We start from the raw sequence: 23373 nt of genomic DNA on the forward strand, positions 1-23373 counted from the left end.
CCATTCATCTCTAGAAATATATGTGAAACCACAGAAATTGCCCCTAGTCAAATGTTAGCCTTTCCACAGACTGTAAACCAGAAAAGGACTGAGCTCTTGCCACCTCATGGAAAGGCTTTTTTATTTTCTGCTGTTTCTTAATAAAAATATTCAGCGATATCAGGAAAGAATATTTCCTTAAATTTCTTAAAGATACTTTGCACATTCATCTTGCCATTCTTCCCCATCACAAACTATCATCAAAGCAGCACATCACTTAAAATGTAGTTACTAAACTCACTTAGCTATAATAAAAATTAATATAAATAAATAAAAGGCTAAGTTAAAGAGAGATGTCCCTCTTCTACAGTCACTGATAATACTCTAGCGGCTAAGGTAGTGTAAGCAGATAGGGTAGAGAAAGAGAACCAGGCATGGCTTTCTTGACAGAAAAGAAGCCATTTCACCTAAGCCATTTTGTGATCTAAGCCTGGCCACAATGCTTGCCCTTGAACAGGTCTCAGTAATTAATGATTTTAAGGGCAGGAACAAAGGAAAAGCAGTCAAGAAACAATAGTTCAGCAATAAAGCAGAGTCCTAGTTCCTCCTCAAGAATATACATCACAATCTGATACATATTTTTGAGTTCTGCAGGAACTAAGCCCCCCCCCCCCACACACACACCCTACCAGGTAGAGGATGGTAACTACATGCTGAGACCCCAGACTGGTCGGAACCTGAGGAATGATGATGTTGACCTTTTCTGACCCCCGACTTCTACCCACTAAAGTCTGGACTCTGTCCATCTTTGCCCCAATTCTATGCTGAATTCTCTGCTCAAGTCCCTTCATGAATATGCACGTACCCTTAGCTTAAAACTTCCCCAATTTTGCTGTTCAGAGAGACACTACTTTGGGAAAGAGCCCTGGTGTTCTCCTCACTTGCTGCAAGTAATAAATCCCTCCTTCTCCAGCTCTTTGCCTTGGTTGTGTCTTCTGGCTCGACACCCACCAAGAGGCAAACCCAGTGTTTCTGTAACAATAGTGCTTCTCCCTAAGTCCTCCTCTCCAACAAGGTCCAAGCTGTAGGCCTTGATGAAAACAATTCATATTTTATAGCAAGACAAGAAAATTTTAAACATAAAATTTTTCTCTGGGCTTCCCTGGTGGCGCAGTGGTTGAGAGTCCGCCTGCCGATGCAGGGGACGCATGTTTGTTCCCCGGTCTGGGAGGATCCCACATGCCGCGGAGCGGCTGGGCCCGTGAGCCATGGCCGCTGAGCCTGCGTGTCCGGAGCCTCTGCTCCGCAACGGCAGAGGCCACAACAGTGAGAGGCCCGCGTACCGCAAAAAAAAAAAAAAAAATTTTTCTCTGCCCGTTTGGGCCTCCTCCATCCCCTTTAGTGTGTGTTGTGCAACTGCATTAACCAGACTTCCTTAGGAGATAACATTCCTTCTTAACCTCATCAAGGGTCACAACTCCTTAGAAGATAACTTCCCTTCTTGATCTTGTAAAGGGCCATGATGACCCATGACCCACTACGTGCTTTGTATGTGTAGATCTGGATTCTGTAAACTGTCAATAATACATCATTTGATGTAAAACCCTTTGTCTCAAAATTTTACATACCTGGGCTTTGACCTCTAATGGGCAGAACAGTCCTCAGAACTTTCTGAAAGACTCTCTCCTGGGTTATAATCCTCAGGTTGGCTCAAATAACATTTTCCATTTCTTTCTTAGATCGATTATTGATTATGTTTTTTCATCGACAGCCTCCACTTACCCTGGCAAATTCCATTGGTTTGGGAAGAAGGCACATGACCATGACATCAAAGCGAACATCACATACTGTCTTCAACCACTTGGTGACAAACTGAGGCTTCAGCTTTTCCACTAAACTTCCAACTTCATCATCCATCATATACGCTGTGGAGTGAAACCACTGAAACACCATGGCCACCAGCCTGGCCAAGCTTTCCGTAGGGGTGTTCTCACTGGGTGTGCAGAGGCTCACCTGGAAATAGGTAGATCAGACTCTCCTTCAGCCTCCTTACATAATTATTACATGTTTGGTAAAAGACGAAAACAAAAGAAAGATGCCCCGTATAATCCATTTGAAATAGGCAGAGGTTTTTTCGGGTTTTTTTTTTTTGTTGTTCTTTGAACCCTTTGAATGCCTATTTATTTATTTAAATTTTTGAACCACTTTAAGAATTACTGAAATATGATTTGTTTAAATTCTTATTAAAACTACATTTATGAGTAATTGAAATCTCCCCCCCTTGACAGGAGTGACATAATACCACTGTAGGGTAACTGCTTTACCTCGTCCTTCTCTTCTTGACATCTGCTGCAGCTTATTCACTTAACAAGAGGTAGAGGCCTTTTCTGGTTTTTGGTTTTGTTTTTGTTTTGTTTCGTTTTTTAATGTACAACTTGTCAATATTTGGCCAGGGAAACAAGTCTTTATAGCAATTGTATCTCTATCTTTTGGGCCAAAGTTTTTTTTGTTTGTTTGTTTTTTATTTTCTGTTTTTTGGTTTTTCTTGAATTTTATTTTATTTATTTTTTTATACACCAGATTCTTATTAGTCATCCATTTTATACACATCAGTGTATACGTGTCAATCCCAATCTACCAATTCATCACACCACCACCCCCACGACTTTCCCCCCTTGGTGTCCATATATTTGTTCTCTACATTGTGTCTCTATTTCCACCCTGCAAACCGGTTCATCTGTACCATTTTTCTAGGTTCCACATATATGCGTTAGTATATGATATTTGATTTTCTCTTTCTGACTTACTTCACTCTGTATGACAGTCTCTAGATCCATCCACGTCTCAACAAATGACCCAATATTGTTCCTTTTTATGGCTGAATAATATTCCATTGTATATATGTACCACATAATCTTTATCCATTCGTCTGTCAATGGGCATTTAGGTTGCTTCCATGACCTGGCTATTGTAAAGAGTGCTGCAATGAACATTGGGGTGCATGTGTCTTTTTGAATTATGGTTTTCTCAGGGTATATGCCCAGTAGTGGGATTGCTGGGTCGTATGATAGTTCTATTTGTAGTTTTTTAAGGAAGCTCCATACTATTCTCCATAGTGGCTGCATCAATTTACATTCCCACCAACAGTGCAAGAGAGTTCCCTTTTCCCCACACCCTCTCCAGCATTTTTTGTTTGTACATTTTCTGATGATGCCCATTCTAATTGGTGTGAGGTGATACCTCATTGTAGTTTTGATTTGCATTTCTCTAATAATTAGTGATGTTAAGCAGCTTTTCATGTGCTTCGTCAGCATCTGTATGTCTTCTTTGGAGAAATGTCTATTTAGATCTTCTGTCCATTTTTGGATTGGGTTGTTTGTTTTATTAATATTGAGCTGCATAAGCTGTTTATATATTTGGAGATTAATCCTTTGTCCGTTGATTCGTTTGCAAATATATTCTCCCATTCTAAGGGTTTTCTTTTTGTCTTGTTTATGGTTTCCTTTGCTGTGCAAAAGCTTTCAAGTTTCATTAGGTCCCATTTGTTTATTTTTGTTTTTATTTCCATTACTCTAGGAGGTGGATCAAAAAAGATGTTGCTGTGATTTATGTCAAAGAGTGTTCTTCCTATGTTTTCCTCTAAGAGTTTTATAGTGTCCGGTCTTATATTTAGGTCTCTAATCCATTTTGAGTTTATTTTTGTGTATGGTGTTAGGGAGTGTTCTAATTTCATTCTTTTACATGTAGCTGTCCACTTTTCCCAGCACCATGTATTGAAGAGGCTGTCTTTTCTCCATTGTATATTCTTGCCTCCTTTATCAAAAATAAGGTGACCATATGTGTGTGGGTTTATCTCTGGGCTTTCTATCCTGTTCCATTGATCTATATTTTTGTTTTTGTGCCAGTACCATATTGTCTTGATTACTGTAGCTTTGTAGTATAGTCTGAAGTCAGGGAGTCTGATTCCTCCAGCTCTGTTTTTTTCCCTCAAGACTGCTTTGGCTATTCGGGGTCTATTGTGCCTCCATACAAATTTTAAGATTTTTGGTTCTAGTTCCATAAAAAATGCTATTGGTAATTTGATAGTGATTGCACTGAATCTGTAGATTGCTTTGGGTAGTAGAGTCATTTTCACAATATTGATTCTTCCAATCCAAGAACATGGTATATCTCTCCATCTGTTGGTATCATCTTTAATTTCTTTCATCAGTGTCTTATAGCTTTCTGCATACAGGTCTTTTTGCTCCTTAGGTAGGTTTATTCCTAGGTTTTTTTGTTGTTGCAATGGTAAATGGGAGTGTTCCCTTAATTTCTCTTTCAGATTTTTCATTATTAGTGTATAGGAATGCAAGAGATTTCTGTGCATTATTTTGTATCCTGCAACTTTACCGAATTCATTGATTAGCTCTAGTACTTTTCTGGTGGCATCTTTAGGGTTCTCTATGTATAGTATCATGTCATCTGCAAACCGTGACAGTTTTACTTCTTCTTTTCCAATTTGTATTCCTTTTATTTCTTTTTCTTCTCTGATTGCCATGGCTAGGACTTCAAAACTATGTTGAATAATAGTGGTGAGAGTGGACACCCTTGTCTTGTTCCTGATCATAGAGGAAATGCTTTCAGTTTTTCACCACTGAGAATGATGTTTGCTGTGGGTTTGTCACATATGGCCTTTATTATGGTGAGGTAGGTTCCCTCTATGCCCACTTTCTGGAGAGTTTTTATCATAAACGGGTGTTGAATTCTGTCAAAAGCTTTTTCTGCATCTATTGAGATGATCATATGGTTTTTATTCTTCAATTTGTTAATATGGTTTATCACATTGATTGATTTGCGTATATTGAAGAATCGTTGCATCCCTGGGATAAATCCCACTTGATCATGGTGTGTGATCCTTTTAATGTGTTGCTGGATTCTGTTTGCTAGTATTTTGTTGAGGATTTTTGCATCTATATTCATCAGTGATATTGGTCTGTAATTTTCTTTTTTTGAGTATCTTTGTGTGGTTTTGATATCAGGGTGATGGTGGCCTCATAGAGTGAGTTTGGGAGTGTTCCTTCCTCCGCAATTTTTTGCAAGAGTTTGAGAAGGATGGATGGGTGTTAGCTCTTCTCTAAATGTTTGATAGAATTCACCTGTGAACCCATCTGGTCCTGGACTTTTGTTTGTTGGAAGATTTTTAATCACAGTTTCAATTTCATTATTTGTGATTGGTCTGTTCATATTTTCTATTTCTTCCTGGTTCAGTCTTGGAAGGTTATACCTTTCTAAGAATTTGTCCATTTCTTCCAGGTTGTCCATTTTATTGGCATACAGTTGCTTGTAGTAGTCTCTTAGGATGCTTCATATTTCTGCAGTGTCTGTTGTAACTTTCCTTTTTCATTTCTAATTATATTGCTATGAGTCCTCTCCCTCGTTTTCTTGATGAGTCTGGCTAATGGTTTATCAATTTTATTTTTCTTCTCAAAGAACCCACTTTTAGTTTTATTGATCTTTGCTATTGTTTTCTTTGTTTCTATTTCATTTATTTCCACTCTGATCTTTATGATTTCTTTCCTTCTGCTAACTTTGGGTTTTGTTTGTTCTTCTTTCTCTAGTTCCTTTAGGTGTAAGGTTAGATTGTTTATTTGAGATTTCTCTTGTTTCCTGACGTAGGCTTGTATAGCTATAAACTTCCCTCTTAGAACTGCTTTTGCCACATCCCGTAGGTTTTGGATCGTCGTGTTTTCATTGTCATGTGTCTCTAGGTATTTTCTGATTTCCTCTTTGATTTCTTCAGTGATCTCTTGGTTATTTAGTAACATATTGTGTAGCCTCCATGTGTTTGTGTTTTTTACTTTTTTTTCCTGTAACTCATTTCTAATCTCATAGCGTTGTAGTCAGAAAAGATGCTTGATAAGATTTCAATTTTCTTAAATTTACTGAGGCTTGATTTATGACCCAAGATGTGATCTATCCTGGAGAATGTTCCGTGCGCACTTGAGAAGAAAGTGTAACCTGCTGTTGTTGGATGGAATGTCCTATAAATGTCAATTAAATCTATCTGATCTATTGTGTCATTTAAAGCTTCTGTTTCCTTATTTATTTTCATTTTGGATGATCTGTCCATTGGTGTAAGTGAGGTGTTAAAGTCCCCCACTATTATTTTGTTACTGTTGATTTCCTGTGTTATAGCTGTTAGCAGTTGCCTTATGTATTGAGGTGCTCCTATGTTGGGTGCATATATATTTATAATTGTTATATCTTCTTCTTGGATTGATCCCTTGATCATTATGTAGTGTCCTTCCTTGTCTCTTGTAACATTCTTTATTTTAAAGTCTATTTTATCTGATATGAGTATTGCTACTCCAGCTTTCTTTTGGTTTCCATTTGCATGGAATATCTTTTTCCATCCCCTCACTTTCAGTCTGTATGTGTCCCTAGGTCTGAAGTGGGTCTCTTGTAGACAGCATATATATGGGTCTTGTTTTTGTATCCATTCAGCAAGCCTGTGTCCTTTGGTTGGAGCATTTAATCCACTCACATTTAAGGTAATTATCGATATGTATGTTCCTATGACCATTTTCTTAATTGTTTTGGGTTTGTTTTTGTAGGTCCTTTTCTTCTCTTGTGTTTCCCACTTAGAGAAGTTCCTTTAGCATTTGTTGTAGAGCTGGTTTTGTGGTGCTGAATTCTCTTAGCTTTTGCTTGTCTGTAAAGCTTTTGATTTCTCTGTCGAATCTGAGTGAGATCCTTGCCGGGTAAAGTAATCTTGGCTGTAGGGTCTTCCCTTTCAACTCTTTAAGTCTATCATGCCACTCCCTTCTGGCTTGTAGATTTTCTGCTGAGAAATCAGCTGTTAACCTTATGGGAGTTCCCTTGTATGTTATTTGTCATTTTTCCCTTGCTGCTTTCAATAATTTTTCTTTGTCTTTAATTTTTGTCAGTTTGATTACTATGTGTCTCCACATGTTTCTCCTTGGGTTTATCCTGTGTGGCACTCTCTGTGCTTCGTGGACTTGGGTGGCTATTTCCTTTCCCATGTTTGGGAAGTTTTCGACTATAATCTCTTCAGATATTTTCTCAGGTCCTTTCTCTCTCTCTTCTCCTTCTGGGACCCCTTTAATGCGAATGTAGCTGCGTTGAATGTTGTCCCAGAGGTCTCTTAGGCTGTCTTCATTTCTTTTCATTCTTTTTTCTTTATTCTGTTGCGCAGCAGTGAATTCCACCATTCTCTCTTCCAGGTCACTTATCCGTTCTTCTGCCTCAGTTATTCTGCTATTGCTTCCTTCTACTGTAGTTTTCATTTCAGTTATTGTATTGTTCATCTCTGTTTGTTTGTTCTTTAATTCTTCTAGGTCTCTGTTAAACATTTCTTGCATCTTCTCGATCTTTGCCTCCATTGTTTTTCCGAGGTCCTGGATCATCTTCACTATCATTATTCTGAATTCTTTTTCTGAAAGGTTGCCTATCTCCACTTCATTTAGTTGTTTTTCTGGGGTTTCATCTTGTTCCTTCATCTGGTACATAGCCCTCTGCCTTTGCATCTTGTCTATCTTTCTGTGAATGTGGTTTTTGTTCCACAGACTGCAGGATTGTAGTTCTTCTTGCTTCTGCTGTCTGCCCTCTGGTGGATGAGGCTATCTAAGAGGCTTGTGAAAGCTTCCTGATGCGAGGCACTGGTGGTGGGTACAGCTGACTGTTGCTCTGTTGGATAGAGCTCAGTAAAACTTTAATCCGTTTGACTGCTGATGGGTGGGGCTGGGTACCCTCCCTGTTGGTTGTTTGGCCTGAGGCAACCCAACACTGGAGTCTACCTGGGCTCTTTGGTGGGGTTAATGGCAGACTCTGGGAGGGCTCACGCCAAGGAGTACTTACCGGAACTTCTGCTGCCAGTGTCCTTGTCCCCATGGTGAGCCACAGCCACCGCCTGCCTCTGCAGGAGACCCTCCAACACTAGCAGGTAGGTCTGGTTCAGTCTCCCCTGGGGTCACTGCTCCTTCCCCTGGGTCCCGACGCACACACTATTTTGTGTGTGCGCTCCAAGAGTGGAGTCTCTGTTTCCCCCAGTCCTGTTCAAGTCCTGCAATCAAATCCCACTAGCCTTCACAGTCTGATTCTCTAGGAATTCCTCCTTCTGTTGCTGGACCCCCAGGTTGGGAAGCCTGATGTGGGGCTCACAACCTTCACTCCAGTGGGTGGACTTCTGTGGTATAAGTGTTCTCCAGTCTGTGAGTCACCCACCCAGCAGTTGTGGGATTTGATTTTACTGTGATTGCGCCCCTCCTACCGTCTCATTGTGGCTTCTCCTTTGTCTTTGGATGTGGGGTATCTTTTTTGGTGCATTCCAGTGTCTTCCTCTCAATGACTGTCCAGCAGCTAGTTGTGATTCTGGTGTTCTCGCAAGAGGGAGTGAGAGCACGTCCTTCTACTCCACCATCTTGGTTCCGATCTGTCCAAAGTTTTAAATGTACACTTTCCTTCTGGCTATTAGGAATTGTATGTTAAGAAGTCCAAGACTGGCCTTCAGAAGAAGCTGAATCAGGCACTCTCTGCCCCTCAATCAGAGTTTGGGACTAGAGCTGTGTCCCAACCACCTTCTGCTACTAACTGGTTGTTAGCAGTGACTGTGGGCAAGTTAAACTGCCTCTCTGGGCTTCTCTGTCCTCATCAGAAAAGTGAAGGGGTAAAATAGGCAGTTTTTAAATTGATGGAGGACCACTTAGCCTGGAAACTGTGTTCTTCTCTACAGAGAGAGATGGACTGTAAGAATTTCGTCTCGAGATTGCACCTCCCTATAAGCTTTTCCCATATAAGAAATCTGTTACATAATCTGCACTAGATACTTTTAACAAGTTAAGTCTACAAAGTGAAATTTCATAAATATCTTCAGTAAAAAATAATCTATATATATTTCAGTTCTAAAATGATCAGATTTAGCCAAGAATTTCCTATCAGTAATAATTCTGAAACCTTAGAGCCCCCCCAGTTCACCATATTATAAATAGACTTTCCAAAACTGCTCATCACTTAGTAATTCAATCATTCTGAAATAATCTCTTATTAAGCACTGAAGTAGCGTTCAGGAATATAAGAAATAAGTAAAACGCTATCTTTGCCTTCAGGAGTTCACAATAATAGTATGTCATTAGATAATAAGTTCTAGCAGCAAGACATGCGAAATCAACAATTAAACTCCAATTTGGCAAAACAAAACAAAGAAAAACAAAACCAAAAAAATGTGTGAAAGCATAAAAGAGATGTATCACTTTGGAGACTTAGCCCATGTCTCCAACGGACAAAAACAGAAGTCTGCTTTTCTGCAGAACTGGCAAATTCAGCATGCTTGGAACTTTGGATCTGTATGTTTGATCTTTCCTGAATGAATACTGCAGTTGAATCAGTCAATAGCAATCAAATTCCTTGCATTGGTTTGGCTATAATTTTTCTGGCTGTATTGCAGACTTGCCATAAATACACAAAAAGCTCCACAGAGACTGAACTTTCAAGCAAACTTTCATGTCGATCGGATGAATGATCTGTAAATTATATTGAATCCAGTGTTTCACAACATACCCTAGCAACTTTCCCACTTGTTTATTGTCAAACTGTGCATTTCCAACAGTTTAGGGTCTGGCACGGTAGGTTTCAACACCTGGCTATTCATTAGAATCAACTAGGGAGCTTTTTAAAAAGGTCCCAAGATTCTGGGGTGGAATCTGGGCAATGGCATTTTTTAAAAGCCTTCCCAGGTAAATCCAATGTGCAGTCACTGTCCTAGAGTATAGAGTCCCTATGCTAAGTTTAATTTTTCACTATTTACTATTTACTTCTTTAAAAAGAACAGAAGAAATTCCTCATCAGCGCAATGTTGGAATGAAACATAAGAAAGCAGAGAAGAGTTAACTTCTTTTCTTACTAAGAACCATATCCCAAATTGACTGAGTAGCCGCTGGTCGTGTTTATCATCATCTTTGTTGTCAAAGTCAGCGTTATCCAGGGAATGGTGGGAGGAGGAGAGGCCCAGCTGCCGCCGGCGATTGAGCTCATGTTCCCGCTGCTCAGCATGGAACTCGGCTTCTTTCAACAAGCTGCCAAAGGGGAGAGATTTCAAGTGAGACTGCCAAAAAACACATTCGAGATTATGACCTATTCAGAGCAATTACTTCATGAGTACTCAAGCATTACTCATTGCTCTCCTTTAAATTGGAAGGAGCCTAATTTCCTTACTATTTTCTACTCCATCCCCATTTCAAAGATGAACAGACTGAGGCACAAAGAGGCTACTTCCTCCAATCAATTAGAATCAAGCAGAACTGATGCCTTCTGGCTTCTAGTTCACCAACCATCCCACTATATGTCAATGCTTCTCCTATATCTAATATGAAGCTGTGTGGACATCAAATGCATAATACAAGGAAAGACTGAGGAACTGGTACCCAGATGGAAAACTATTTAATATCTAGTATTCAAAGACCTGACAGTAAGCAACGAAGATTCCTTTTTCACTTGCTAAGCAAATGACAATTTAAAAACATAATACCCAATGTTGGCAAGGGTTTAGCAAAAACTATCAGTTTCATACGGTGATGTATGAAATTCACATACACTCTCTGAAAATCAGTTGGGTAATGTATCAAGCACCATTAAAATATTCAGATCCTTTGACCCAGTCAACCACATCTGGTCATCTACCCTAAGAAAAAAAATATACAAACAGCACTATACACAAAAATAGTTATCAGAGTTATTTTTAACAGTAAAAAAAAAAAAAAAGGAAGAAATTGAAATATCTACTGGTGGAGGAAAATAATCTAGATAAATATTATGTAGGCACTAAAAAGGATAAATGTGGAAACTACACAACATGGAAAAGAGCTAATGGTATAAGGTTACATCAAAAAGAATGTGGATACACTGTGATTACAGTTATATAAATAAAATATGCATTTGAATAAACCTAGAAGAACATGTGCAAAAGTGATGATGATGACAGCTGTATGGTTGATTTTTTTTTCTATTTCCAAACTTTCTGTAATGTTTTATTTAGCAAACATTTATTGCACTTCTACATGTATCAGCCACTGGGATAAGAGAAACAGAAGACTTAGTCTCTAGCTTTAAAATTTGCATTCTGGGGCTTCCCTGGTGGTGCAGTGGTTGAGAATCTGCCTGCTAATGCAGGGGACACGGGTTCGAGCCCTGGTCCGGGAGGATCCCACATGCCGTGGAGCAACTAGGCCCGTGAGCCACAAGTACTGAGCCTGCGCATCTGGAGCCTGTGCTCCGCAACAAGAGAGGCCGCGATAGTGAGAGGCCCGCGCACCACAATGAAGAGTGGCCCCCGCTTGCCACAACTAGAGAAAGCCCTCGCACAGAAACGAAGACCCAACACAGCAAAAATAAATTAATTAATAAACTCCTACCCCCAACATCTAAAAAAAACTTGCATTCTAATATTTTTTCTTAATTTTTAAAAATCTTGCCTCAGTGAATATTATACAAAAAGAGAACAAATCTAGAGGTTATCACTTCTAAAGCTTCCTTTTTTGTGTGTGACAGAAGGAGAAAAAGCCAGAAGCCTGCAGGATCAGGCCCCTGCCTTACTCCACAGTCTTCTGGTTTACTCCAGGACCGAATTATCTAGAGCTCTCCCATCCTTCACTGCTATCAGTCAGGTCTGGGACAGCCTTATTCCCACCTCTCACTCTGACTGGCGCCTCCACTTCAGTCCCCTAAGACCCCCTACTCTGTGTTGTCATTGTGCTCACCACACTGGATTGCAATTTCGTTCTTGTTTTTATAGTCCCTACATGGGTAACTTGAAAGCAGAGGTTACATTTTACTCTCTTCTGTCTTCCAAGTGTCTGATACATGCCTGGCACATAACTGGCATTAGATAAAAATATTTGTTGAATGAATGAATTAAAACATCGTCACTGCAACATTGTGGAAGTTGAGCTGCCCGGCTGAGGGCACTTGAAGTTGAATTAAATTTGCACATCTCGGACTTCCCTGGTGGCGCACTAGTTAAGAATCCGCCTGCCAATGCAGGGGATGTGGGTTCGAGCCCTGGTCCGGGAAAATTCCACATGCCACAGAGCCACTGAGCCCGTGTGCCACAACTACTGAGCCTGCGCTCTAGAGCCTGCGTGCCACAACTACTGAAGCCCACGTGCCTAGAGCCCGTGCTCCACAACAAGAGAAGCCACCGCAGTGAGAAGCCCGCACACCGCAACGAAGAGTAGCCCCTGCTCGCCGCAACTAGAGAAAGCCCGCGTGCAGTAGCAAAGACCAATGCAGCCAAAAATAAATAATAAATAAATAATTTTAAAAATAAAAATAAATTTGCACATCTCAATGTGAACAGGGTGGCTCAAAGCAAAGGCAGTGTTTTCAGGGTAAGTTTCTAATGAAGCTGTTACCTAATCACCGCCTCCACGGCGCAGACAAGTTCCTCGGCACCACATTCTCGAGTGTTGATGGGTGGAGGGGAGGTCTGATAGAGGTGGGTCTCCGAGGCAGCTCCCAGTTCGTTACTGTGATGATTTGAGTGGCATCTTTTGCAGTACCGAACAGGCCTGTTTCCGTGACGACCACAACACCCTGCTGAAAAGCAGGTGACAACAGCTCTTCTAACGTGGGAACTGCAGTTCTAGAAGAAAAAGAGTGAAATCAATTAAAAGTCACCACTGAGGTAAATTTGGCTACTAATTGGAACAAATGGAAACTTAAAGGGCCACTGGAAGTGGCAGCGCATTTCTGAAGTGCCACTAGTTTCCAAAATGCAGGTCATCTCTAACCAGTGAGATTTCAGCTATAGTTAAAAATAAAGGTGAGAAGTGGCTTCTATTAGTGTGAGTGGTAGAAACGTTCTAAATATGAGTGAAACTGTAGAAAAGTCCTCTGTAAAGTGACCTCAGCCATGAGGCATGGGGGTCTTCCTGGATTATTTCAAGTTAGCATTTCAAGAGTTTTCAGCAGAAATATGAAAAAAAATTAAAACTGTGGTACAGAGACAGTGCATCACAGCACATGAGAGTCGGAAACAAACAATTTTAACCCCTAAAATAAACTTTCAAAATTATTTTATCCACCACCTAAAGGGCCGATTTCCACTGCAGCTCATCTGTCCTTGGTGCGTTCAAGGACAGGCAGGGAGCTGTGCTGCACCGAGCTGATGACCCCAAAGCTGGCCTGTCCATCCCCACGGGCACTCTTTCTATCAAGACCTAAAGAATATGTCAGTGGACACCACAGGAACATCAAAACACAGCAAGAAGCATTCACAGACTCAGCGGCTGACATCAACTAGAGGAAAGGAGTCAACAGATGAAGTGAGAAAAGTGGTGCAGTATAAGAGAGATTCTGAAGCTCAGGGGGGGTTATTATCAGAGCTGCCCTGACAAGAAGCAGGGGAGAAAGGCAGCGCCCACATAATGCAATTTGAGGAGCAATCAGGAAATATCCCTGACCTCTGCACAAAACTGTGCCCAAGCCTTTTAGAGATGTCACCACCACATAATCAATGTCTTGTGTCAAGAGAGCATTTCAGTCTTTCAATAGAGCTTATTAAGATGGAACACACTGAAAAAGAATGACTATATGTATATGTATAACTGAATCACTTTGCTGTACATCTTAAACTAACACAACATTGTAAATCAACTATAATCCAATAAAATTTTTTAAAAGATGGAATATAATAGGGGAAATAATATCCTAAGCCATTATGAACTCAGGGCTTGAGGAAGACTGAAAACCTTCCATGACAGATATCTTGCGAAGTGCAGAGACAGAAGAAGGAAAAAGGCAAGTACAAAACCTATATCCAAACATTGACAATGTATTGAATTGCCTATCGGAACAACCATTTCAAAGTAAGGCTTGTTCCACTTCGATTTTAGCACAAGGCTTTGGATACGAGTGCTAGGAAATCTCATTTTCTGAACAGGACCCAGGTCAATAAATCATAAAAGCAAGTTTAAATTTTTTATGATCTTTTTTCCCTTTTATTAACAAGTTTTTAAAAATTATTTGTTAAAATACAGTGTGCTGCCTCTGCATCTGAAGCCCAGGTCTTCTTCAGCATCCAAGTCAGCCCTGACTTCTCCAAGTGAGGTGTCTTTCCTGCTTTGTGCCTTTTCTTTCTCTTTCACTTACTAAATTTCATTCTGGAAGCACATGAATCCTTACTGGTTTGGGGCTTCTCCAAACCAAACCAAACCAAACCCAACCACATCACTAGCAGGGTGGGTTATATCGGAGTACATTGTTAGTGTTTATTTCTTCCTTCCAGTTATAGTTAGTCTTTGTTCCTCTGGGATTCCCACTGTTACATAAACAATAGGATGTGGATATGGGTTTAGTGGGTAGTTATTAGCTATAATAAAGTCCCAACGTTTAAGGCCTACAATTTCCAATCCTATTTTCTGGTCACAAATTATTTACATTCTTCCCACATGCAAATTCCTGGCTGGAGGTCCAAGGTCTTCTTGTCTAAATTAAGTCCAGCTGTGGGTGAGGCTCTTTTGGTTTAGTTCCTCAGATATGCTTTCATGAGCCTTGAATCTGGATGGGCTGTGGCTGCTTCAACCAACAGAGCACGGCAGAAGTGATACTCACAGGACTCCCGAGGCAAATTCTAAAAGGACATGCAGCTTCCAACTTGCTGTCTTAGAATATTCTCTCTTCAGAAGCTTCCTCATCAGGATACTCTTAGAACTGTGCCATGGTCAAGGCACATGGAGAGGCAATGTGTAAGTCTCTACTCTAAGCCCAGCCTTCAAGTCACCCCAACCCAGAGCCCAAACATACGATCTAGATGTCTCTAGGTAATTCCAGCCCCTAACTAGTCAAGTTAGTCTTCCCAGATGAGGCCCCAAACATCATCAAGCAGAGATAGGCTGTGGACTGTGTCCTGTCCAAATCCCTGACCCTCAGAATCTGTAAGCATAATTAAATAGTTGTTGTTTCATGCTGCTACATTTTGAGTGATTTCTTAGGTAGTATCTGGACATACTGTGTATGTTAGTATCTGGAATATCAACTAAAAGTCAACCTGCCTTATCCCCATGTGCCATCAATTCTAAATAATATCAGCAATAAAATACTTTGCCCCTAAATAACCTTTGGTTGGTCAAAGTTCTAAACAGTTGCTGTGGTTCCTACTAAGTTTTAATAATATATTTCCAAGCCACAATCAGTCCTAAACCCTGTGGACTCAGCTACATGCATTCATTTCAAAAGTAAATTAGAGAGATTTCCCTTAGGTTCAGATTCAGCTGGGCATGTTTTCAAAGGTTCGCTCTAGCCACTCTGTTTCATTGCTTTGAATTTTAAATATAAATAAATAATTCCAAGTGGTCTCACAGAACAGCAGAATTGAAATAAAGCATCTGTCTCTCGATGCTTATTTGATACAGTTTTTTAATTTATTTTTTTACTGAAGTATAGCTGATTTACAATGTTGTATTTGATACAATCTTGATGTTTATCTCAAACCTACTATTCAAATGTAGGAATATGTAGTACTGAATATATAGTATTGAAAGACACAAACTTTGCCCAAAGCAAGCTCAAACAATTCTGATCTATTAGGAACTTAAGGAAAGTTCTCCAAATTAACTTTCATATAAAACACAACATTTATTAAAGGATAAGTAATAAAAATGTGCTAATTTTAACTTTATTACTGAAAATAATTTTGTCATATAAAGGAGGGGAGTATTAAAAAATGATCCACCCTGGGTGTCAAGTATGTTACGTATACCACCAGAGCCAGGAAATGCCAATTTAGAAATAAAACTGTTTCTCATCCTAGTCTCTCCAGCTTGTAAAAGATTCTCAAAGTAGGAAATAGCCTCGGAATAAAAATGAAATCAAAAGTATGCTGAATGACTATATGATCCCTTGTTAAAACTTCAGAAAGCTATATAAGGCGATGCCCAGTTGAGCCTTCCAGCTAGAACAGGGCTTCTAATAATTATTGTTAAGGGCTGAAATGCCCAAAGTATAGAAGGCATTTCTATACTCAAAAAGAATTATAGATGTGCCTTTGACAGCACTGAACCCCAATTAGATTCATTGAAAATCCACAAAGTTTTAAAGAGAGGCATACTAGCAAAAGTACCACCAGCAGACCAAATGGGACAGACACAGTTCAACACGAAAAGAGGACTATGGAACCCCAACTTCTACATACAGGAAGCAGACTGAGAGGGTTACTCAGCTGCAACATGGGCCATTTCTTATTATAAAGGAAAGATGTCTTAAAGAGTGGAGCAAAGATCCCAGGAAAGAAATGACTTAGGAAACTATTCCCAGGAAGCAAAATCAGATCCTAATCAAGGCATATTTGCTATTCCTTAAAGACAGAGGAACTGTTGACATGTTCCTGGCTAGAGCTGCTATTGACTAGTAACAGCTACCTGCTTCCCCTTCCTCTTTCTGAACAGAGGTCTATTGCTGTTATCCAATCCCTGTCTCGCATTTTGTGTTGGGTATGTAACTTGCCTTTTTAGTTCACAGGTCTCTGGTTCAAGAAAATTCATACCCGAGGGGTTTCATCAGTGACCAGACCAGATGCAGATCATAAGACAATGGACTTTAAGCCTGAAGCCATAAATGGGTAAGACTTTTGGAGGTCTTATAAGGTGCTGAGAGTATTTGGTACATGGAAAGAATGTAAGTAATGATGCCCAGAGGGTAGGTTGTGGTACATTAAATATGACCACAAAATTCTTGCTGCTCCTTCTATAAAGAGGAGGAGTCTATTTCCCCACTCCTTGAAACTGAGCTGTCCTTTGGACTTGCTTTGGCCAATGGAATGCAGCAGAAGCGATGCTGTGTTAGAATAAAAGGTATATGATACAAACTATGATTTAGAAATTAGTAATGAGTGTTCTTCTTTCTATAGTATAATGCTTGGAAACACAGCATCGTAAATGTGATAAAACATAACATTTAACATTGTAAAAAAAAAAAAAAAAAAAAGAAGTGATGCTGTGTGACTACTGAGCTTCAGGTTCAAAAGGCCTTGCAACCTCCTCTCTCGTTTTCTCAGAACACTGATATCTTGTGAACAAATCCAGCCTAGCCTCCTGGAAGATGAGACACCTAATGGAAAGAGGGAGGGCCAGACACCCCTGACATCCCAACCATTCCAGCCATCCCAGCTGAGGCCCCAGACATGGGAGTAAAGTCATCTGGGACCAACCAGTTGCCAGCAAACCCACTAACTGATTGCAATTATCAATACATGAGTGAGCCTAGAGGAGTTTATCAAGAGAACTACCCAGGCGAGCATAGGCAAAACTGCCGATCCACAGCATCGTGATCAAACAAATGTTTGTTGTTATAAGCCAGTACATTTTAGGATGGTTTATTAGGTGGCAATAGATAACTGAAACAGCCCTCTAAAGGTATCCACTCATAAACAGCTCCCAAAAAGCATAAATGACTTGTACATAGTCTCATAGCTAGGTGGGAATAGAGCCGACCAGAACCCAAGTATCACAACCAACTAGTGCAAAGTTCTTTGCACCATACTACCTTCTCTTGTACTTTTCAGCAACTGGAGCAAGAAAAGAAGATGGAAATGGCTTAGGGAAACTGTCATGAACAGTGGCTATTCAAAAGTGGAATCGTTAACTAGAGATATCATTCAACTTACATATAAATTAATATTTTCCATATATACTTGGTCTGGGTATGTTTCTGACACACATATATTGGACTATTTGCATTCCACTTCCAAACAATAAAGACTTTTAGCAAACACGATCATCCTTTACCAAAGTTAAGTTGCATGTATTGCATTGTCACTCAAACCTTTTTGTATTTAGACTTCTATCCCAGAGTTACACATATGCTTTTATTTCAGATTACTTTTCAGAAACACTGTGCATAGATGGGTAAGCAAAAGCAGAAATGTAAACAGAGACCATCCAGACACAGCAATCTTGCATGCTGAATTATTTCCTTTCCCCCTTCACAAATACAGTGACATGTACACACTGGGAAACCATGGTGCAGAAATGAGGCAGGTGTCAATGAATGAATTTACATACAAACACAGCAAATCATGCCCCACCACACAGATGGTTTGCTCTTACCTTCTTCTGACATATAGCAGATATTTCAGCTGTAAGGGGAAGGTACACAAAATATCAACAAAGAAAGAGAGCCCGTTTTAAATAAGGGCAGCCACCAAGGTGAGCAAAAAACAAGCTTAGTAACACAACCTCCAGATTTGGCCAAAACAGCTTCTCCCTCCTCTCATAAACTGTCATCTAGTTATGTTTAATGAGGTTAAAAATACCTGTGGTATGTTTAATGAGGCTGCAAATATTTTCACCTATCCTTAGAAATAATTCAATCTTCTCAGACATGACTTAGAATTCAGATCAAATAACTTTAACCTCACCCCCTCATTTGACAGAGAACAAAATTGAGGGTTACATGGCTTCTTCAGCGTCACACAGGCCATCAATGGTACAGGCCAATCTGGAGCAAATGTCACTGGACTCCCTGTCTACTGTTCTTCCATTATGCTGTGACACTGAGTTGATGTGATATGCTTAGAGTTTCACCATGGAGATGATTTGCTATATCAGAACTATAGAAAAAAACTTAATAACTTGGATGAATTAGACTCAAACTATCAACTTACATCAGTCCTTAACTAGTGCAAAACCAGCTGCAGGCTTATTTAAGAGAAAGCAATTTCAAACCCATGGATTGGCCAGCTGGAGTAAAGCTGTCAAATTACTTTAGTACTTCAGGATTGATTTTAATAAATGGATAAAAACTCTTTTTAGTGGGCATACCAATTATTTCCATGAAAACTGATGCTTGGGTGTAATTGAAAATAATTTTTCCAAGAATCTGTTAACATTTCCCATGAAATAGTAAGTGCTCAAAAAATAGACTTAAATGCCGATGTCACAATTTATTAAAAAGATCAAAGATAAATGTCTCCCAAACTCTGTCTGGAAATTATGAATTAGCGGATGTCAAATCAATGAAATTAACAACTCAGTTGTTAAAACTGATTTTGTATAATTAATGGTTATTTAACAGTTTGATATCTTGGAGTTTATCTTAACCTGAGGTTAATGGGTCACATCTCTGGATAAATAATGAAAAGTTATTATCGGTTTTCTTCCACAGATGAATATCATCTGCAGATCATGGCCAGAATTCAGCAACGTATCTGAAATTTAAAACATAGTTTAGAACCTGACTATGGGTTTTACCTCGGAGCACTGGAAGTTCACTAATTTAAGGGGAAAAAAAGGTTACCTTTACCCATGTAAGCCCAAATCTTTTTACAGATATTCTTATATAAAATTTTTAAATGTCTCTTTAAAGGATATAGAGGCTGACATTATTGACCCATTTTACAGATGCAGAGCACTCACTAAACAATTTATTTCTTCAGGTTGAGATAACCTAATATTAAGAGTTAGACTACAAAGAAGGAGTGTAATTATCATCAGGCAAAGACCTTAAATTTTGAAAAAAAGTGTTTACCGAATTTAGTTAACATGAGGTTTTTACATTTCTTTTTAAGTGAGGCCTTTCATAAAAATTCTTTTATTATCTACCTCTGAAGTTATAGATCAAGTTCTTCCTGGGTACCTGATCTGTGCTCAGTATGCCCCCAGCTTTTTCCACTTTTCATCTTTCCTCTGCTAAGTATTTTTCCTGGTCATTTCATCCTGCAATTAGGTGGCTGGAATACCTGCCTCCCCATGTGTAGGGAAACACCCTGTCTGCAACCTGCCAACTTATCAGGCACAGCTTTCAGAACTCTAGCAAACTGCAAGCATTACAATCTCGTCTTTTGACTGAGATGGGTCAGATATATTTATCCCCATTTTACTGAAGGGGAAACTGACTCTCAGAGCGATTAAATAATTTTCCCTAAAAACACAGAGCTGGTAACCGTGGCAAGAGAAAGACCCATTATTTATGCTCTTCTCACTGATGTTCCTTATTTCCTTTCTGACTTGCACAGCAAACTTGCAGGCAACACCTGTTATATACACAGAAAACCCCTTAAGGCAGAATCCAGCTTTGGTCATACAGAATCCTAATTCCAACACCTACCTCTAATTGTGGTGGAGATGATACCTCTTCCCTCATTATTAAATGTGTGGGTATATTACAAGCAAGACATTGATATCATGCTTCTTATCAGTGAATATGCACAGAAAGTAATACTTTGGTTGCTGTCTTTGTAAAATAAAACAGTACAAAAGGAGAAAAATCAACGGTGCCATTAGTCATGATTACTCATTATTCATCCCTTCTGAAGTAAGCCATACCTTGTGGCAGAAGAACGTCAATCAACCATTCACTGTGGTCCCTATAAAGAAAAACAGAATTCATTTTTGAACTTTGTTGCAATGTTACCCTTCCACATGAATGCTTATAAGCTGCACGCTATTGCTAAAAGGCTTTTAATATAAAGGATGTGTAATTAAGAGCACTATCATAATAAACTTTTTAAATGTCTAATGCATTCCATCTAAATTATAAATTATAGGCATTTCATCATATTCAGTTATCTTTAAATGATACTTTCCAGATGCTAATTAAGTCAACCAAAATACAGCATGATTTGTACAAAGCTGAGTGTGATTCTGTGAAACGAACAAGCATAGAAAACCCATATGAATTTTATGTCATGTTTGAAAACCACAGCTTTCTTTTCTTTTTCTCTGCGGCCATTTTCACAGGGTCAATTGAAGAGTGGAGCTGCTTTATTAAGTGGAATTGCTTTCTCTTGTCACATGGAGAGAAATATTGCAATTTTTCAGAGCTGAAATCTTTTCAAATGAAAGTTTGATATATATTAAATATCTGACAAACTAACCTTTAAAAAACAGAGAGGCTAGTGGAAAATGAAGGTAACAACCAATTTAAGTCGAAGTGATTATTCTTCTCTTCTCATTGTAGCCCTATTTCCTTTTCTTATACCTACCCTGCAATCCTCTGGCTGCATTCTTCACAGAGATACAATGGGGGTGGTTTATCACCCAAAGCTACAGACAGGGAGGGGTCTATACACATCTGAAACACATGAAAAGACAGAATGAACTCTCCTGTTTATCACGTTCCCTATATCAAGCGCACAAATGTTTCGATAATAGATTTTCGAAAGCAAAGCAGAATAAATATTTTCAGTAAAACCCATTCAACCTATAACTGTTTTCCCACATTGGAGGTTTAAATGTGGCTGCTGTGGTTTTTCACTTCTCCTGTTATTTGCAATTCAAGTCACAAATAGTGTCAAGAAATCCACCCTCTGGACTTCCCTGGTGGCGCAGTGGTTAAGAATCTACCTGCCAATGCAGAGGACACGAGTTCAAGCCCTGGTCTGGGAGGATCCCACATGCCGCGGAGCAACTAAGCCCGTGCACCACAACTACTGAGCCTGCACTCTAAAGCCCGTGAGCTGCAGATACTGAGCCACAACTACTGAAGCCTGTGCACCTAGAGCCGTTGCTCCACAACAAGAGAAGCCACCGCAATGAGAAGCCTGCGCACCGCAACGAATAGTAGCCCCCACTCGCCACAACTAGAGAAAGCCCGCGCACAGCAACGAAGACCCAACGCAGCCAAAAATTAATTAATTAATTTTTTTTAAAAAAGAAATCCACCCTCATTCTATAAAGATAAAAAATCATCTTGTGGGTTTCCCTGGTGGCTCAATGGTTAAGAATCCACCTGCCAATGCAGGGGACACAGGTTCGTGCCCTGGCCCGGGAAGATCCCACATGCTGCGGAGCAACTAAGCCCGTGCTCCACAATTACTGAGCCTGCACTGTAGAGCCCACGAACCACAACTACTGAGCCCATGTGCCACAACTACTGAAGCCTGTGCGCCTAGAGCCCATGCTCCGCAACGAGAAGCCACGACAATGAGAAGCCCGCGCACCCTAACGAAGAGTAGCCCCGGCTCACCGCAACTAGAGAAAGCCCATGTGCAGCAACGAAGACCCAAAACAAAAAACAACAACAAAAAAAAATCATCCTGTTCTGTGGCTGTTCACATTGCTTCTGTATTACTCATATAGTAACTCCTTCTTTAATTCAGTAAACACAGTAATCTCTCTTTGGGAAAAGGAAAATGTATTATTAAGATTTAAAAATCATAACTGTTACCGAAATGCTGGCAGTAGAGAATTTTGCTTCTCAAGATAGACCTCATTCAGAAAACTTAGCATTAAATCTAACATTGAGTGATTCACTTTTCTTACTCTGGAATAAGTTCTATATATCCAACTTTCAACTTCAGGTAGTTTTTTTTCTTCCACATATGAACTGTAGTTTGTTTAACCCTGTAGTGCTCTGTTCAATTTTGAGTTATTTATGCCTATTTTCATTAGTGTAAGTACAGAGATTAAAGTATTAATCTTAAATTGATCATTAGGATATTTCAAGTATCTGGATGTTTTAAATCAAATGGACAAAACATTCAATGACTAGTAAAAACTGAATTTTGTACTTTGCATTGGTTTAAATGTCTATGACTTACTGAACTCTTTTTTTTTTTTTTTTGGCTGTGCTGGTCTTCGTTGCTGCGCTCGGGCTTTCTCTAGTTGTGGCGAGCAGGGGTTACTCTTCGTTGTGGTGCTCGGGCTTCTCATAGCAGTGGCTTCTCTTGTTGTGGAGCATGGGCTCTAGGTGCGCAGGCTTCAGTAGTTGTGGCATGTGGGCTCAGTAGTTGTGGCTCGTGGGCTCTAGAGCACAGGCTCAGTAGTTGTGGCGCATGGGCTTAGTTGCTCTGCAGCATGTGGGATCTTCCTGGACCAGGGCTCGAACCCGTGTTCCCTGCATTGGCAGGTGGATTCTTAACCACTGCGTCACCAGGGAAGTCCCACCAAAGTTGTCCTTTTTTTAAAAATAAACATTTATTTATTTTATTTTTGGCTGCATTGGGTCTTTGTTGCTGCACGCAGGCTTTTCTAGTTACGGTGAGTGGGGGCTACTTTTCGTTGCGGTGCACGGCCTTCTCATTGCAGTGGCTTATCTTATTGCAGAGCACAGGCTCTAGGCACACAGGCTTCAATAGTTGTGGAGCACTGGCTCAGCAGTTGTGGCTCACAGGCTTTATAGCTCAGGCTCAGTAGTTGTGGCACACGGGCTTAGTTGCTCCATGGCATGTGGGATCTTCCTGGACCAGGGCTCAAACCTGCGTCTCCTGCATTGGCAGGTGGATTCTTAACCACTGCGTCACCAGGGAAGTCTCAAAGTCATTTTGAATTCTGTTCCTGCCCTTCAAGAAGTAATCAATCTATGCTACAGCTGAGTATGCAGTTAACATGCCTAGTACACAAATTCTTCTAGAACTTCACTCTGCCTTTTCTTTAGGCTTTTTTTTTTTTTAATGATTTGAAGGGG

General features: G+C 39.9%; 1 protein-coding gene across 9 annotated transcripts in view; it reads right to left on the reverse strand.

The window, feature by feature from the left end:
* Positions 1-23373, reverse strand: part of UNC79 (unc-79 homolog, NALCN channel complex subunit) — a 248943-nt gene that overhangs the window by 130870 nt on the left and 94700 nt on the right. For all 9 annotated transcript variants that reach the window (XM_067727070.1, XM_067727065.1, XM_067727087.1 and 6 more), the window contains exons 9-14: positions 20951-21039; positions 20292-20332; positions 18075-18103; positions 12384-12613; positions 9878-10049; positions 1762-1992 (exon numbers count right to left, since the gene is read on the reverse strand). In XM_067727070.1, coding sequence (XP_067583171.1) covers positions 1762-1992; positions 9878-10049; positions 12384-12613; positions 18075-18103; positions 20292-20332; positions 20951-21039 — 792 coding nt within the window. The remainder of the gene's footprint in view (positions 1-1761; positions 1993-9877; positions 10050-12383; positions 12614-18074; positions 18104-20291; positions 20333-20950; positions 21040-23373) is intronic.

Source organism: Pseudorca crassidens, chromosome 1, assembly GCF_039906515.1.
Source record: "Pseudorca crassidens isolate mPseCra1 chromosome 1, mPseCra1.hap1, whole genome shotgun sequence".
NCBI lineage: Eukaryota > Metazoa > Chordata > Mammalia > Artiodactyla > Delphinidae > Pseudorca > Pseudorca crassidens.